Raw genomic sequence first — 17,440 nt, 5'->3', positions numbered from 1 at the left:
GTCATATGTAAGAGATGAATCACTGGGTCCTACTCCTGAAGCCAAGACTATGCTGTATGTTAAGTAACTTTTTTTTTTAAGGAGGGTGGAATGCTGGAATGAGGATGTCGGTGGGGGGTGGCTTGTTTGGTTTGGGTCATGCAGGTAGGGCCCTCTGAGGTCATCTTCTACCTGAGACCTGATTGATGGTAAACAACATGCCATGCAGCTAGCTGTCTGAGCGAAAAGCATTCTAGGTAGAATCAATAAACAACTACAAAGGCTTAATGCTACAAGGAGTTTGAAGTGTTTAAGGAACCAGAAGAAGGCACATTAAGAAAGAGGGGTGTAGGAGGTGATACGGTTGGAGAGGTGGGCAGAGACCAGATCAGGTAGAGTCAGGTAGAGCCTGGTAAGACCTTTGGCTTTTATTCCAAGTGTAATCGTCAGACAAGTTTTAAGCAGACAGGAGTCTGAATTCCATTTTAAAAGATGGTGCTGGATGTCTTGGGAAGAGAGGAATGGGGTGGGAGGGGGTGAAGGAAAGCCAAGGAAAGGATGAACGAGGCAAGTTGGGATGCTGTTGCAGTAGCAGAGGTGAGGTATGATGATGGCCCTCCCAATAAGCTGCAGAAACACTGCTCCAGTGGCTCCTGACTGTGGCTTCTGCCACTCTGCGCCAGAGTTCAAAGTTCCTGAAAAATGGGGATATGAAAGAACTTGCAAAGACAGCAAGAGAATCCATATTTAGATGGCTTTCTGGGGATACTTGAAAGAAGCAAAAAGGCAAATTTGGAATGTGGGCTATTCTACAGGGCAGCTGTCCTGGTTTCCTCAACAGGTTAGTGGGGTGAAGGAAAATAAAGGAGAAGGTAGCGATGATCACCTCAGGTTCAAAGAGACAGAAGAGGCCTGATAACCACATGCAGCAGAGGGAGCTGTTGCCTAGTTTGAACACTTGTAAAAAGTAAAGTCTCAAGCAGTTGGGAAGCTTCTACTGTGAACTGGCTATTGGATAATACCAAAGAATTATCAATAATTTTGCTAGGTGTGATAATGGCAAGATTACATGAGAAAACATCTATATTTTTAAGAGATGCGTATATAAGCACACAGGCGCAAAACAGCTATAGGATTGGTTGGGGGTTGAGTCTGAGTCACTTTTTTTTAAAAAAATATTCTTGAGTTTAACTTGCCTTCTTTACTTCCTTGAGGTTGAGTTTTACTCTTTATTTTTACAATTTTGAACTGCCTTCTCTATTTCTCTGGTTGTGGGAGCTCTGGTGCCTATGGAAAGTCCTGTGCACCTTGGAACTGAAGTCTTTTGATAGAGCTAAAAGAAAAAGTGAAAAAAGACGGATTGTCTTAAACGTTATGTATATGTTCCTCCTCAAGGCTTAAAAGTTAAGGGAGGAAACTCTCACCATCATTTTAGGGAACTGCAAACATTCAACTTGTAATGCAAGTGAAGGTGGGTTTTAATCATTAGGCAGCCTTCTGCCCTGAATATCTTAGCTACGGGAGCCAGATGGCCCCAGAGCAGTGAAGGTGGCTTTCTAAAAGCACTCCAGCCTTCCCACTTACAAGGGGTTTTGTATGTGATATGCGCTTGCCTCTTTTCTCTGTGTTCCATTTGGAGAAATAATGTAAAATTAGACCTTGAATCTCATATATATGTCAAGGCAGTTATCCTTTTTGTTAACAAATGCTTAGTTGGATTGATTAGATATAACCGTACCGTAGACTTAAGAGAGATGTGATTGGAGTATAGTCTGTGAAACTGAAAGTCTATCACTTTAGGAAAAATGCGAGTCTATATATATATATATATATATATATATATATATATATATATAATTTTACTTACACACATATATATTCACTTTTTAGCAGATAGCAGTGAGAATGTTAAGTGGAATATTGAAAACAGTAAATGAACACAACAAAACAGAATATCCAGTATTTGAATACCTTTTCCTGAAAAGAACAAAAATAATGCATATCTTCTTGAAGATGATTTAAAGTTATCATTTCAAATGAATTCTGCATTATTCATAGGCCCCTGAAAATAATCTTTCTGTTTTTTCTGTGTTGGATCTAAGATCTAATAAATGTTTTCCTAGAGGTATAGTCATTCATATACTATCATTCACATATTTTATTTTGATCTCTTGGGAGAGTCCTAATTATTCAACTTTTTGTTTTTCTCTTCCTGAGTTCTACATTAGGAAGAGTTATTTTGGCTCCATAGACTTTCCAGGGTGTAAAGGATCTTCAAGGACATCCAGTCAACTTCCTGCTGGAGGCAGGACACCTCTCTTGATGGTAACCAGTAGCCATAACAGGATGTCAACCTCTTCCTGAACACTTCCTGTGTCAGATAATTCACAGCTCAGTTCTCTTCCCCAGAGCTCTAATTATTCATATTCTATTATTTATTGACCCCTGCTATTAATATGTATCAAGTACATGCAATTTATAGTTATCTTCTTATATTTTTTTATTTAGATGACAGCACCCTTCTAATCGCAAAAATCTGATGCACATTGTTTAGTCTTCATCTCATTGGACTTAGGTAGCGTTTTACACCATTATCTACCCCCTCTCTCTTGAAATCCTCTTCCTTCTTGGTTTCTTTGAATTTCTCTCCCAGTTTTTCTCCATTACCTGTAACTTTTTCTTCTCAGTCTCTATGTGGCAAAGGTGTCTTCATCTGGGTACCCCGTGAAATATTCTTTTCTGTTCTTCCATCTTAAGTTCTTCATTGTGTCCACTTACTCTCCCTGAAATGTTTAATCCATTTCTAGAACTTTGTTGTCAACAGCTTCAATAATGTATCCATCCTTGACTTGCCTCCTAAACTCTAGTCATTTGTACATTAGGTATGTTGTGAAATTTTCAGTTAGACTCCCACAGGCACCCCAAATCCAACATTTCTAAACCTGTAGTGTAGCCATTTTCTTTGCCAAAATACTACATTCTTCTTTCAGTCATTAGAACTATGATCAGTCCATCTCTACATGGGAGCCACACTGTGGTCTTTCTAAAATGAAATCTCCTGAAATCAAACGTCTCCCATGATTCCACATCTCTTCTAGAATCAAGCCAAAGCCCTCCAACATGGCAGATGAGGAAGCCCTTCATGAAATGCCTCTCATTTCCATGCCCATTTTCACCTCTCTTCAGTACACCCTGTCCTCTGTTCATTCCAAGCTCTTGCCATCCCCTTGAATACACGGGCTTCTACAGGTGCACTATTCCTGTTGCCAGAAATGTTTCTTGTATTACGAGAAATTCCGTCTTTTGTAATGCTCATTCCACTGCAGTTTAATTGCCTGTATCTAGCTCCATTACTCGTCACTGAGTTCCGAGAGATAAGCATATAGTGTAGTCATTTTTCTCATCTTAATGTCTGGTTCAGTATCTAGAACATAGAAAATTCTGTTGATCGAATTAGACATTTCAGTTACCCTTCTTGGGGCAGGCTATAATTCTTTAACATTCCCCTTCAAATATTGTATGCAAAAATAGTGATGTGTCCCACCTAGTACAGATTTTAATGTGGCTACTCATCCACTTGATGAGGACATCTTGTTCTACCTATATAGCCCCAGCTAATAGCCACTCTTCTAATAGAGTGCCTGGTGTATGGCCATATATAGTAGTAAATGTTGGACATAATCTCTGTGCTATCTAACCAATTCTGTGAAGCAGACCATATGATCTCCATTTCATAGATTAGGAAGCTGAGATTAGAGTTCAACCCCTGTCCAAACAAAGACCTGGTGAAGCTGAGATCCAAACCATATCCATGTGGCTCTAAAACCAAGGCTGTTTGTGCTACTCAGTGCTGCCTTTGAAATTTTTCAGTAGTCTAATCAGATATTTAAAATAAAAAAGCTTGAAGTCACTTGAAATCCACCATGGCCCCTTTCTCCATTCTATACTTGCACGATTATTTCATTCTATCTGCCAGAGTCTGCATTTCTACTTATTAAAATGCCTAGTGCTAGCTTTGCTTTTTATTATTATTATTGTGATCTAATGACACTGTAAGCAAAGGAGATGAATTTCTTTTGACATGACTCAGTTCTAGAGGATGCAAGCTACTACATCTTGGTGACCCTCGACTTATTTCCCCAAGGGGTCTCATGTCATTTGCTCAATAATAAAGTGCCTGCTTCATTTCTTAGAATATATCTATTTTTTTCTCTTTGAAAATCAGGGTAGAATGTATCCATCTTTCCTTTAGTGACATTTCTGTACTTCTCTATGAATTTTTAAAGGTTGTGACAATGTTTGTCACTGCTACATGTGTTTTTGTACCCTTCGCTCTCATTTGTCTGGTCTAGACACTTGGATTCCCTTTTTATGTCTTCTCAATTTTATGGTGTTAGAGTACATAGACTAAAGTGTTCCTAAGACACTCGAGAGGTCAGGCTTTCCTATATATAGGCAATGAAGTGCCATGTGAATGGTTCTACTCTGAAAATACTCATTACTGCTTTGCAGCCTCTTGAAGAAAGTCACATATCAAATACAAGCTAGAAAGGCAAAGAGACAGGAAAAACTCAAATGTGTTCCTCGTGAATATTCAAAAGGATATTTTTTCCAAATCTTAATAGTTTTGGAAATGATGACAGTAAAGGTATTCCACCAAATGGAGATCAAATATCTTCCAATCAAATGAACTGTCAAAAAGGCTTCACAAGTTTTCAAATGTCACAGCACTAAAAAACACCATTATAAAAGAGACTGGGCAAAAATCACAGGTATGTCACTTCTAAAATATTTAAACAGAGGGGTGCCTGGGTAGCTCAGTTGGTTAAGTGTCCGACTCTTGATTTCAGCTCGGGTCACGATCTCATCGTTAATGAGTTCAAGCCCCGCACCTCATCAGGCTCTGCGCTGACAGTGCAGAGCCTGCTTGGGATTCTCCCTCTCTTTCTGTCCCTCCCCTGCTTGCTCTCTCTCTCTCTCTCTCTCTCTCTCTCTCTCTCTCTTTCAAAATAAATACATAAATTAAAAAAAAATTAAAAATACATTGAAACAGAAACTTACTAAAGGAAGCAAATTTAAAAGGTGATTTAAAAGGTCTAAGTCCTAACGTATACAACATAGAGCAGATACGGGAGCAAGTAGAAACTACCACAAAATGATTTATAATGTCTCCGTGCAAATGAAAAGCAATAACTTAATGATGTATTAGTCAGGGTCCAATAAGAAGACAAAAACTGCACAGTAATTTGAAGTGGGAAAGTGTAGTCTAAAGAATTATTGTGCTTGCTTCAGCAGCCCATATACTGAAATGGGGACGAGACAGAGATGATGAGCATGGCCCCTGTGCAAGGATGACACACGAATTTGTGAGGCATTTCATATCAGAAGGAGAAGGAGGGGGGGAGGAGGAGAATTATTATTATTATTATTATTATTATTAACAGGGGATTGCCTCATCAGGGAAAGAGAGAACCCTAAAAAATAAAGAAATAGCAGAGGTAGAAAACACGCACCACTCTTAGAACCCGGGATACAGCACCCAAGCAAGAGGCCGTCCCTCCCAGGGCTGAGATCCAGTGGTAGTTGGAGGAGGCACAGAGTGCTAGAGAAAGCCTCTGGGCAGCACCTTGAAGCTCACTCAGGCTTCACAGGGGTGCCTCGCTGGCAGCACTCCCCTGTGAGACCACCTGAGGGGGGTGTGTCAGAAAAAGCCATTTAGGGCCCCTACCAGTCTGCTGTGAAACCATCTGACGAGGTGGTGCCGGGGGCGAGTTGGCAGGGGGTCCACTTGTGGCTGGACACCAGCGCTGCTCAAAAACCCACACGTCCTGCCGGGGATCCATGAGGTTAGCACACCGGAACCGGAAGAGATACCTCTTCCTTCTCAGCATCCCTCCAGCACCCTCTGCTGATAAAGTCTCAGATTGGACCAGATGGCAAGGAGAAATATTTATAGAGTCCACTTCCATTGTTATAGGGTGACAGACAAAGTGTGGATTTGAGCTGAGAAGCAGGAAATTATTTCTGGAAAAAAAATCATCATTAATGTAAAAGACATGAATTCCTACAACCTGATGACAGATGATAACTATATTTTCTTTTACTTTCTGATCAACTATAGTTACTTTATTTGAAAAGATGTATTCACATTCAAAGGAGTAAAGAATTTTGAAGGACATTTCTTTCCTAGAGATACCAAATCACTTATATCAGAAACCCAAGTATAAATTGTATGGATTTGTACAGACTGTTGAAATCTCATGATAAATGTTTGCAGAAACTGAGTTGAATTAAATAGTACTCCATTTTGAACTACTCTATATTTTGAAGATTTGTGGCTTTTTTTTTTTTGGTCAAATCCAATAAGCATGTTACAAATTTCAAAGGTGAAAGGGCTTAGCTTGTTGAGCTGGGGATGTTTCTGGGCATTCACTTTTGATTTAAAATCCACTAGAATCCAAACTCTCTTTAACACTGGTCTTGATCTTAAGATATAAGATGATAGCAATTCCATCTTTCTGAAATACTTGCAAACTTCATCCTGATACTAGAGTATAACTCTGATGGTTACTGAGAACTGTTACAACATTGGCTATTGCCTACAAACCGTGTTTGTGTGGAAAAATGGAAATCATTTCAAATACTGTCACTGCTAAGAGTCTGCTGGGCAGGTAGTCATGTTTATAATCTTTCCTGAATATCTAATCTTCCCTGTGTATCTAATTTGTAAACCCCCAACATAACTTCCCACATCACCTGGTCACTGAATGCAAGTCTTGTGATTGCCATTGACATGTACTACGTTTTTGTCCTGTGAGGATGAAGTATGAAATGGAGAAGGTCTCGTCTATGTGACAAGAGCTAGACTAAAGCCTGTTCTGGCAGATTATCCCATGTTTAACCAAAACCGATTACTGGAGATGATGATTTGGCTCTGGCCTCTCTAGTTCAGCGTTTCTCAAACATATACCATGCACGACTTACTTCAGAATCACCTGAGATGCTTTGTAAAATACCAATTCTCCAGCCTTTTCTATGCTGGACTAAATCAGACGCTGGGCATTCTGAGCACAGGGACTGAGAATCTCTGTTTTGAAAAAGGCCAACTCCTATCCTTACAGTACCTGGGACTGGCACTGATACTCGAGAGCCACGAGTCAAGATGATGCTCTTTTTCTCAAAGTGGTATAGGCAAGGGTCACAGCAGGGCTGGTTAAGTGAGGTCCAGGTATGTCCTATGTCATCAACTCATAGGTAACTGGGGATTTTGCATCTGTCAGGTTTAGCAGGTAATGGAAGACAGCTTTACCTTAAATAGCTCTACCTTAAATAGAGAAGGAATTATTAGAAGGGTATGGTGGTATAAGAAATAAGTTGAGGATCAGAGTTGAAGAGGGAGGGACCAGGGCATCTCTGGGCACATGAGTGTCAGGTGCTAACTGATGATCAGAGCTTGGTTGGAGCAGCTTCAAACTTTATTATGTTTTTTCCCAGTTTTGTGCTCATCCCTTACCTGGAGGAAAGAGCACCCTCTTTTTCTTCCCAGTTGGGTGCACCCAACTGAGAAGAAAATCTCCCAACAGGCTGTTATCAGAAGTGAGGCAGAATGATTTGATATCAACATAATACACACATGACAACTCTTGGAAGAAGTAACTAAGCTTAATTACAGTATAAGATTAATTTTAAGTTAAAATAACTTTCAAATTTTTTAAACCCCCAGCCTGAATATGCCAATATTTGCTTTTGGTACATTCCGCCGAGCCTTCGAGAGATGGAAGAAGGACCTGAGTTCTGGGAAAAACTTAATGTGGTAAGTAATACGTAAAATTGCATTTCCCCTTTTGATGAAATGATTCAATGCCCATTGTCTGTTGATCCTATAAATAATTCTGTGCTTGTAAGACCTCCTGAAGATGTAGAGAAGTAGCTCCTGGTATATTACAAGCTAATGACATACCAAACAGTATAAATGTTGTTTACGCTTAACAAATTAACATACCTGACCTACACACAAACTCGAAATAAAGTGCTGTTTGCAAGATCGTTCTAAGATTTATGAAAAGTTCTCACTCACGGTGTATTTCTGAAAGTATGATCTGATAACAGAACACAAGGTAAAATCGTATGATGAATGGCTTCTTTCCTCCAACTCTGCCAGCACATGTCTGTGTTGGCGTCACCTCTCTTGGAGATAATGTTAAAAGTCTAAATCCGGTACCCTTTGTGAGTGTGAAACCTTCTGTTCTTTCCACCAACAAAAGCATCTTATGCCCAAGGGGCTTGTGTGATAAAAAATGAAGAGATGCCAGCAGTGGGTTTCAACTGATCATAGAACAAAATGTGCTTGAAAGTGTCTCCACACAGTTGGTGAGGGCTGACAGTCCTGAGTGAGAAGAAGCCCCCGGGCTCTAGAGAGAGACTCCTTGTGTCTCACCTGCCCGTCTCCTAGCATGGTCCTGCCGGTTAAATTCCTGCCTCCAAATTAGATTTTGAAGAACAGGGAAGTCCTGAGTCAACACTACTTGCTCCCCCTCCCGTGCTGCATAGACATCATGTATAGGGATGTGAACCAATGAGTTGCCCCGAGGCCATGACAGATAGAATAGAGTTCACAACGGGTTGCAACCATCGAAGTTGGGTAATTTGGGTGATGGTCTACCCCTGGGATCTTCTCCCTCAAGCTCAGCTACCTCCATGACCCTGGTTAGTAAAACCTCCGACTTGCAAACCCCTCCCTACCTTCAGTGGGAAAATCGGTGTTACTATTAATAGCTTTTATAGGCAATAGCGCTTCTTCTTCCCAGTCAGGCAAGCAACAAACCTTTATGGAGCACTTGCTGTGCTGTGCACTGGAGATACAAATATCAAAAAGACTTGGTTCCTGCCTTTGAGAAGTTCGTAAGTGGGGAGACAAATGAGTAAAGAGATGATCGCAAGGTAACTAGTGAGGACCCGGATGGAGATAAACCCTGTTTGCACTGAGAGCAGAGAGAGAGGCTATCTCCCTCACTGGGTGATGCTAGAGCTAAGTCTTGAACAATCAGTAGAAGCCAGTTAGGGGACGGTTGTAAAGAAGCAGGTTCCAGGAAGAATCACAGCATGATGATCCAGAGACTTAAGAAGAAAAGGTGTGATTCAAGGATGACAGAGGTGCAAAGGGGCAGTCTTGGGGTACTTGTCTTTCATGACAAGGAGCTTGGAACTTGTGGCTAATGAAGAAGAAGAGGGAGGGCCATGGCCTTTAAGCCATAACCACAGACAACCTCACCTACAGCATCTCCTCTTAGCTGCAAGTTATTCTCTGGTTTTTTTCATGGCTCATTAAACCTCCTACACTGTAGCATAATATGTACCCGATACATACATATTCTACCCCTTGTCAAACCCGAGATCAGGCAGTAGAGATGGGGAGAGAGGGGTGATGTTCTCTGTGCCTTTGCCTAGAAAAGCCCCGCCCTTACCCATTTCAGGCGGTTCACATAGTCCTTGGGCTTTGTCTTGCATTTTTGTCACACAAGGCAAATAGAAGAGTGCTAAAGAATGCATTTCAGATGCTAAGTAACCCATACAAGGAAAAGAGAACTGGACAACGTGAGAATTTAATAGTGAGGTTTCTAGGGACATTTTCTACTTTGATGGAATATAACTGACACTTTTTGGTGGTGTGGGGGAATAATTGTTCAGGGTTGAGAAAGATGTGGTTACCGTTTTCCTCACTTTTCCATTGTTAAGAAAAGCAACCAAGGATGTGATATTTGTGTTTTGCTGACTCATTACAGTTCAAGACATGGATCAGGAAAACTAAATAGCCCCATTGTATTTGGGGATATTGTTGACTCACTCTTCCTCTATTTAAAGAAACAATCATATTACCTATTCTCAAAAACAGTTGAAATCAAGAATGGATATACATGCTAAAGTCAGATAATCAGCATGTAATATACTTTTAATCTTAACTGGAAATTGAATATTAATTGGGACATTCTTTTCTATACCTAGTATTTTGTAGTGCTGATTCTCTTATGGTTAATATCTATGATTCTCTATTCCTTCATTTTGCAGTGTTTTTTTTTCTATTTAGTACCATGGTTTTCTTGCCCGGTCTAATAGCATACTATTTTAATTGGTAGGGTTGCTTCTGATTAGTAAATGTGACTAGTGCTGACACATAATCATTGGTTCACAGGTTCTTAGTTTCCTTTTATGGTCTCTCTTTGTGTGGGTGTGCATGGATTTGGCAAGGAAGGGACACACACACACACACACACACACACACACACGCATATATATGCACACTTGATCTTTGTAGTTTTCTGCTTACTGTAGTATGAGAATGCAAGTATATGATTTATAACCTGGAGTGTACTTGAAGCACACTTAAAATTTATTTGGGGGTTTATCTTGGATGCAGAATCACAAACAAATAAATAAGCCGAATCAGGCTTTGCCCCTCCAGTTCAGGCTATTGTCAGGTTGAGCTGTCAGATCACAGAATCAGTGGCGTGATAAGTCTTTCCTTTGGCAGCAGGAGCGGGAGAGGGATTACTTGGTGATGAATCGGGAGTTTCAGAGCATGTAAGCGTGTGTCTGTGTGTGTGCTTGCAAATGTGTGTGCATGTGTGTGAGGCTACTTTTGAGGGCTCAGTCACTCTGTAGTCACTCTGTAGTCACTCTGACACCATATTCAATCACTGAGTTCTAGTCACTTCCTTTTTAAGATGCCTTCTGTAAAATGTTCTTCTTTCTGATGCTTGCAGGCATTGTGATATTGTAGGTGTGCGTTATTTCCCTGCCCAGATTGCGTTTGCCTCCTTTAGGGTCTCTTTGTCTCTTGCCATCTCTTTTCCCCATTTGTTTTCTTGGCTCTCTGCGGATCCATACCTCCAGCTCTGTGTCATCATGTTGCTCTCCTGCCGGAAGCCTCTAATGGCTTCCTGTGCTTTGCAGTAGCAATATTCACCCCTAGAGACCCAATGACCCCTGCTTATAATAAATATTGTCAATGTCCCCTTTGCTCTCCTAAAATGAGACCAATACCTACACGTGACTTGGTAAAAGGTAACACGAGACCTTGCGTGTAACATGAAGGAGAGCTAATCTTCATAATACAGATACGTATTTCACTACAACATGCGTGGGCGTGACTGCACTAGAAGACAGGAGGAAGTGAGTGGTACAATTCTCACACATGCTCTTAGAATCACAGTGATTGTAAGCCGTATACAAATGCAGACTTTTGTCAGTAGGTGACGTTGCTGATGCAAATAGCAGGTGTGGTGTGGTATTAGTGAAATAATTTTCCAAAACGGTGCACAACTCTTAGTAAAGCTTTGAAGAAAACCTGTTTCCCTTGATTTACCCGAGTAATAAAAAAAACCTTAGCGTTTCTTAAAATGGGTACAGAATCTTTTGCATTTGTATGTAAAACAGAGTTAGGGTATGGGCTTGGAGCCTTGTAACCGGGCTTCTCACCTGCTACATTTCCGGGAGGACGTTTGAAAGTTGGACAGGACACAGGACAGTGCTCCTTACTGCTCAGGACCGCTCTACACATTGTAGAGCTAGCAGCCTCTCTGGTCCTCACTAAACACCAGTAGAAGTCTCCACCCATCTTGAAAACCAAAACATCTGCCCAGATTTCCAAAACATTCCCTAGAAGTATACTGCCATTCCCTTGAGAGTGACTGGTCCATAGGATAAAATCTAGTCCATTCTGCTTGGCATCCGAAGGCCTTCATGTCCAAACTTCAAGTATTAAAACAAGAAATGTAGAAGAATCTAAGTATTCAACTATAGGGAATTGGTTAAATTTTAGTACCTAATTTATATGCAAATGTCTAGTATATAGACACTTAAAATTCTGTTCCAAAATAACGTATTCATAATTTATTATTAACTGAAAAAAATGAGTTATACAAACAGCCACTATAGTATAATATCAATTTTGAAAAACCATGTGTTTATATATGTATATGTACATAGATACTTATATACATACAAAATGTTGTATATATGGTTAGATAAGGGGAAGATAACAGGCACCAAAATATTTTAGAGATACTTATAGGTGTTTTTTTCTCTTTAGTATTCCTCTGAAATGTCTTAATTTTCTCCATTAACATATAATTTTTGTGAAAATCATAATAAGAGCAGGGCCCTTGGGTGGCTCAGTCGGTTAGGCATCCGACTCTTGATTTTGGCTCAGGTCATGATCTGACCGTTAGGCTAGTGAGATTGAGCCCCATGTCAGGCTCTGCACTGGCAGTGCGGAGCCTGCTTGGGATTCTCTCTCTCCCTCTCTCTCTGCCCCCTCCTCTGCGCGCTCTCTCAAAAATAAATAAACATGAAAAAAATTTTTTAAAAATCATAATAAGAGACAATAATAATAACCCTAAGTATAGAGTAATTGACCTAGTGAAGCCATCGGGTTCCTTGCTTGCTTACCTACACAAAGGCTATCTAGCAGTTGACCGCAATCTGCTAACAGTTAAAAACATCGAAAATAAACTGAGCGTTCATTCACCCCAATATGGTTTTATTCTTTTAAAATCATCTACATGTATTACTTTTAAATATAGTATGCACATTTAAAAGTACACATCATCATTTTTAAGGATGAATTTTAAATTTTAAATTATGAAGAGATGTTCTAATCTCTTCTCCTTACATCACAGGGGATTGTCTTGTTTGGAGAGCATGATTATACAATATTCAGTCAATTAGTTTGCAAACTATTTTCTCTCGTGACTTGTTCCCAGATGTAGTATGTCATTTGTCTTCCCTTCCCGTCTCTATCTCTGTCCTTACTAAAACACCCACACCATCTGCACTGATTTTAAGTTCAGGGGCATTGCCCGTGGTCTCAGTTGAGTTCTTCGAAAGGCTTTCCAGGGCTCCCCGGGAGCTTCCAGCATCGTAGCAGAGTTATACTCTGCTCTATAAAGCGACTGCCTAAAATAAGTTTATGTCTGTTTGTTTCTTCAGAAGCTTCACCCTAGTGATCAGATGTGGAGGGCACGGGAGTTGGGCAAGGCTGCAGAAGCCCAAGACCCAGAGAATGTAATTGAAAGTCCCGTCAGTTTGCTTTGCCTCATCATTACTCAATGTTCTAATGCAGATTTCCTCTTTGGTCAACATTTCATAAATAATTCTGCATCGCGCCAGCCAAATTTACATTCTTAAAAGTAATTAACAAGTTGTCTTTTTGTACTCACGCATGGTCATGTCAACCTTTATTTTTGTTTGCTGACCTGCAGATTTGTGACTAATGTTAGTCATTTATTACCGGCTCCTTTCTCCTCAACAGTAGAAGAGAAATAAATCTTTTAGAACCTATTTGATGGGTATGTTGTTTTATTGCTTATTTGGTGATACCACTTGATATGATATTCCAGATATCTTTAGAGGGAATCGAGTATTCTCCCTGGCAGGTTTCTGATGAACAACACTTGAAGGAACTGCATAGTCTGGGTGGGGTGATGTGTTTCTATGGAAGCCTCACAGTGAGACACCCCAAAGGCCGCTTCCTAGGTGGGCAGGCAGGGCTTCAGGCACCCCTCTGGGTGTGCTGCATTTAATTCCTGTGTGTGTGTGTGTGTGTGTGTGTGTGTGTGTGTGTGTGTGTGTTCATGTATGTATGCATGTAAGAGTTTGTATACATTTTGAGAGCTTCTGTATATTTTTGAGGATGCTGATCCTAATTTTCTTTCCATCACCATCTGTGACATTTGTATATCCAATCACTCATTTTTAGATCATGAACTAAAAACACCCGTTTCTTTAAAGATGCAACAGTGTTTTGTTTTTAATGTTCAGGATGAGTTTCAACGTTTTTTTTTTTTTTTTTTTTTTTTTTTTTATTTATTTTTGGGACAGAGAGAGACAGAGCATGAACAGGGGAGGGGCAGAGAGAGAGGGAGACACAGAATCAGAAGCAGGCTCCAGGCTCTGAGCTGTCAGCCCAGAGCCCGACGCGGGGCTCGAACTCATGGACCGTGAGATCGTGACCTGGCTGAAGTCGGACGCTTAACCGACTGCGCCACCCAGGCGCCCCAGGATGAGTTTCTATTTTAACAATGGGATACAGAATTTACAATATATTCTTCAAAACTCCTGTTTCCTAGTGGGTAGAACTCATCTTAAAGCTGCGCTTTGTTTACAATTTATATTTAAGGAGAATCTAATATAGACGTGCCCTTTAAGTGAAGTATTTCTCAATGTGACTTGAGAGACTCTCTTTCTGATAGTGGCTGGGATGTGGATTTTGGAAAAGCTTAACTCATGAATTTCCTATGTCTTGTAGATAATGTATTCTCTTTCCCTAAACTATTAAGATCCGAGATACAATCCTGTCCTATGTATTCTCTCAGGTGGAGCTGTTTTATCTACAGTTTGTCAGATAACCCTACTAGCTGAAGTCAGATTGTTCTTTGTCATTCTGAGTTAAGGGTCAGGGCACCACAAGGTGGTGGTTAAGGGTTAGGGCATCACAAGGAGCCACTTAGATATGTTCCGCGTAAGCATGGCCTTCTTCAGAAATCAGCTGGTGAGGGTGGGGTGTCCCTTCTGCTAAAGGACGTTGGATGCTCTGAATGTTTTATGGGTTTATGCTCATTGCTTTTCCCTAGTTTAAATCACAGTCTTTCTAGATAGCTGTACTCCACTGTATTTATAAAATTGCAACCAGCAAAAGATTGTTTTTTAATTTTTTAGTTTATTTATTTTGAGAGAGAAAGCATGAGCAGGGGAGAGGCAGATTGAGAGAGAGAGAGAGAGAGAGAGAGAGAGGGAGAGAGAATCCAAAGCAGGCTCTACACTATTAGCGTGGAACCCGATGCGGGGCTTGACCTCACGAACTGTGAGATCATGACCCAAGCCGAAACCAAGAGTCGGACGCTTAACCGACTGAGCCACCCAGGCGCCCTCCAGCAAAAGATTCGAACAACATTCCTGTTGGATATTCTTGTGCAACAGGGGAGTTCACAGTGAGTTCTCCTTCGGAACACACAGAACACATTTTTAAAATTGTCGTGTTATTAATTTATATTAACTTATATTGCATTCAGATCTTGTGGACTTAAAACATTATCTTCAGACCCATCCAGAGGATTTTTCGTGGATAGTAACCTGAGCCCCCCGGGAAAGCCAGACAAGTGCAGAAGACCTCATTAGAAAATTATTTTTTCTTTCCTTTTATTTTTCTGTCCGAAGTTTAGCATGTTCCCCTCTTGTTTCTGTTGGACTCTTCTCATTTACCGTGGAAAAAGCTCTGAGCTTGGACTGTCTGTTGAAAATTAAAATTGAGCAAAATTAAGCTGGGCGTCTCTGCAGGGTGAGGCTGAGCTCATGGGCTGAGGTCAGGACAAAGATGGGTTCTGAGTGGGGAACATGTGTGTGTGTGGCCTCCTGTAGCCTGTTCACACCAGTGTATGCCTGCTCACTGGGACTGGCTGATCCACTGGGCGCTCTTTTTTTTTTTTTTTTTTTAATGTTTATTTTTGAGAAGGGGCAGAGAGGCAGAGAGAGGGAGACACAGAATCCGAAGCAGGCTCCAGTCTCCAAGCTGTCAGCCCAGAGCCTGTTGCAGGGCTCGAACTCACGAATTGCGAGATCATGACCTGAGCCCAAGTTGGACGCTCAACCGACTGAGCCACCCAGGCGCCCCTCCACTGGGCACTCTCAATAGCAGTGATGGAAACTGAGGCCCAACAGTGGAGCTAAAGCTGCATTTCCACAAGTATCTCTTTGTACCTTGGGTTTGCTGTTCCTCACACAAGCATGGGTATACTGTGCTGTATGCCAGGGCTACCCCTGGCCTCATCTGTCCCAATTGCATAGGAACCAAGTCGGTACCTGAAATATGCCAGTGTCTTTAGTCTGTGCTCAAATCTTAAGGCCGTCTGAAATAATTCTGAATTTCCAGATAAATCAGTGTGAGCAGTGAGGAAAGACAGACGCTTAGTCTTAATCAGTCTGGAGCACAATCCTGTATCCTGAGTATGATTGTATTTAGTTTACTCAGAGGTTAAAGCTCAAATGCTTATAGAAGCTAGACAGGTAGCATAAATAAGGGAGGTGGACTGGGCATAATACTCTAGGGCATGGTGGGGACTGTGATAAGGCAGAGAAGGGCGGCCTCAGCTAAGGGAGCAGCCCCTACTCCACAAATAATGGCGGCTGCCATGCAGGAACGCAGGGCTGTGTCCCAGGCCTTATTTTTCTTTCTTTCTTTTCTTTTTTTTTTTTTTAAATATAATTTATTGACAAACTGGTTTCCATACAACACTCAGTGCCAGGTCTTATTTTTCAAGAGATGCTACATATACAGGTGCTGACGTGAACTATCCTTTGCTCTTGATATTTTCAATGTTGGCCAATGACTTAAAAATTTCCAACGTACCTTTGTCAGTGGGATCTAGCCTTCTGGCTTTTAGTTTGCAACCCTTCCCTAAGTTCACCAGGTCTTAATGACCTGTTTCTGTGCATGAGACACTGGGAGCTCCTTGGAGGGGGGGGACGTATCCCTTCTTTGTGTTGGTTCCTCCATGGCACCTACCATGATGGTGAATCCTCAACCCACCGTCGGCTACGAGGGCTGCCCGAGTGCTGTGTCATCTACCGGAAAAAGAACACGCACGGTCACGTGATGTCAGACTTGTAAACACGGGGGTTTTAAAAATGGTAACCTTGAGGCAAATGTGGCAGCACACTTAGGGTATATGGGTGGCTTCTGTTCTTGTGTTCTTCTCCTTTCCTGATCCTGAGAAAGGCGTAGCACCCCTGGGGTCCATGCCTCCTTTGAGGCTTGCGTAGCCCTGATGGTATCTGTCTTCCTAGGTTTTCTGAAAGCCTCAGCTGGCCAGTGAACCCCTAGAGGAAGGCAAGAAGTTTAGAGGCAGAGATGCAGGCCTAGGAGAGCAAGGGGCTAAAAGGAGGGGTGGTGGGGGCATCCCCAGATAGGGATGACTCCCGGCTCCCCTCTGTAAGCATCCTAAGGTGGTGTGTGTTTGTGTGTGTGTGTGTGTGTGTGTGTGTGTGTGTGTGTGTGTTCATTCCTGAACCTCCGAGGGACCTCTGGGGGCTGTGGGAGCCATAATCATGACGGAGGCTGACTTTTAATCAGGCTTGTAGGATCTCCACTTGAGGCTGGATTTAATTTTATTCAAAGGATGTAAAGTACTGTGACATTTCATGCACACCTGAGTTTCTGGAGCAAAATTCATACCCACAACACAACCATTAAAGAAATTGCTCCAGACCCAATGCAGTATTTATGGTTGCAAAACAAAGAATGGACCCAGAGCTGAAAGGAAAAAAAAAAAAATTTTTTTTTCCCCCCGGAAGATCCTTAAACTCCCTTTGCCAGACCAGACCTGCCCCCTGGTGGCATTTTTGCTCATTTTTTCCTTTACTAGCTGGGAAGTGCCACAGTAGCCCCTGACTGAAGCAATGCTTTTAA

At 41.4% G+C, this 17,440-nt stretch overlaps 1 protein-coding gene and 1 non-coding gene across 3 annotated transcripts in view; both read left to right on the top strand.

Moving 5' to 3' along the window:
- Window positions 1-17,440, top strand: part of GADL1 (glutamate decarboxylase like 1) — a 170,934-nt gene that overhangs the window by 105,765 nt on the left and 47,729 nt on the right. For both annotated transcript variants that reach the window (XM_003992189.5, XM_045037730.1), the window contains one exon: window positions 7,703-7,792. In XM_003992189.5, the coding sequence (XP_003992238.2) occupies window positions 7,703-7,792 (90 nt within the window). The remainder of the gene's footprint in view (window positions 1-7,702; window positions 7,793-17,440) is intronic.
- LOC111556391 lies at window positions 5,259-5,365 on the top strand. Its single transcript, XR_002735876.1, has one exon. It is a non-coding gene; the product is annotated as a U6 spliceosomal RNA (small nuclear RNA).

Source organism: Felis catus, chromosome C2, assembly GCF_018350175.1.
Source record: "Felis catus isolate Fca126 chromosome C2, F.catus_Fca126_mat1.0, whole genome shotgun sequence".
In the NCBI taxonomy this organism is placed as follows: Eukaryota; Metazoa; Chordata; class Mammalia; order Carnivora; family Felidae; genus Felis; species Felis catus.
This window is presented reverse-complemented; position numbering and strand designations above follow the sequence as displayed.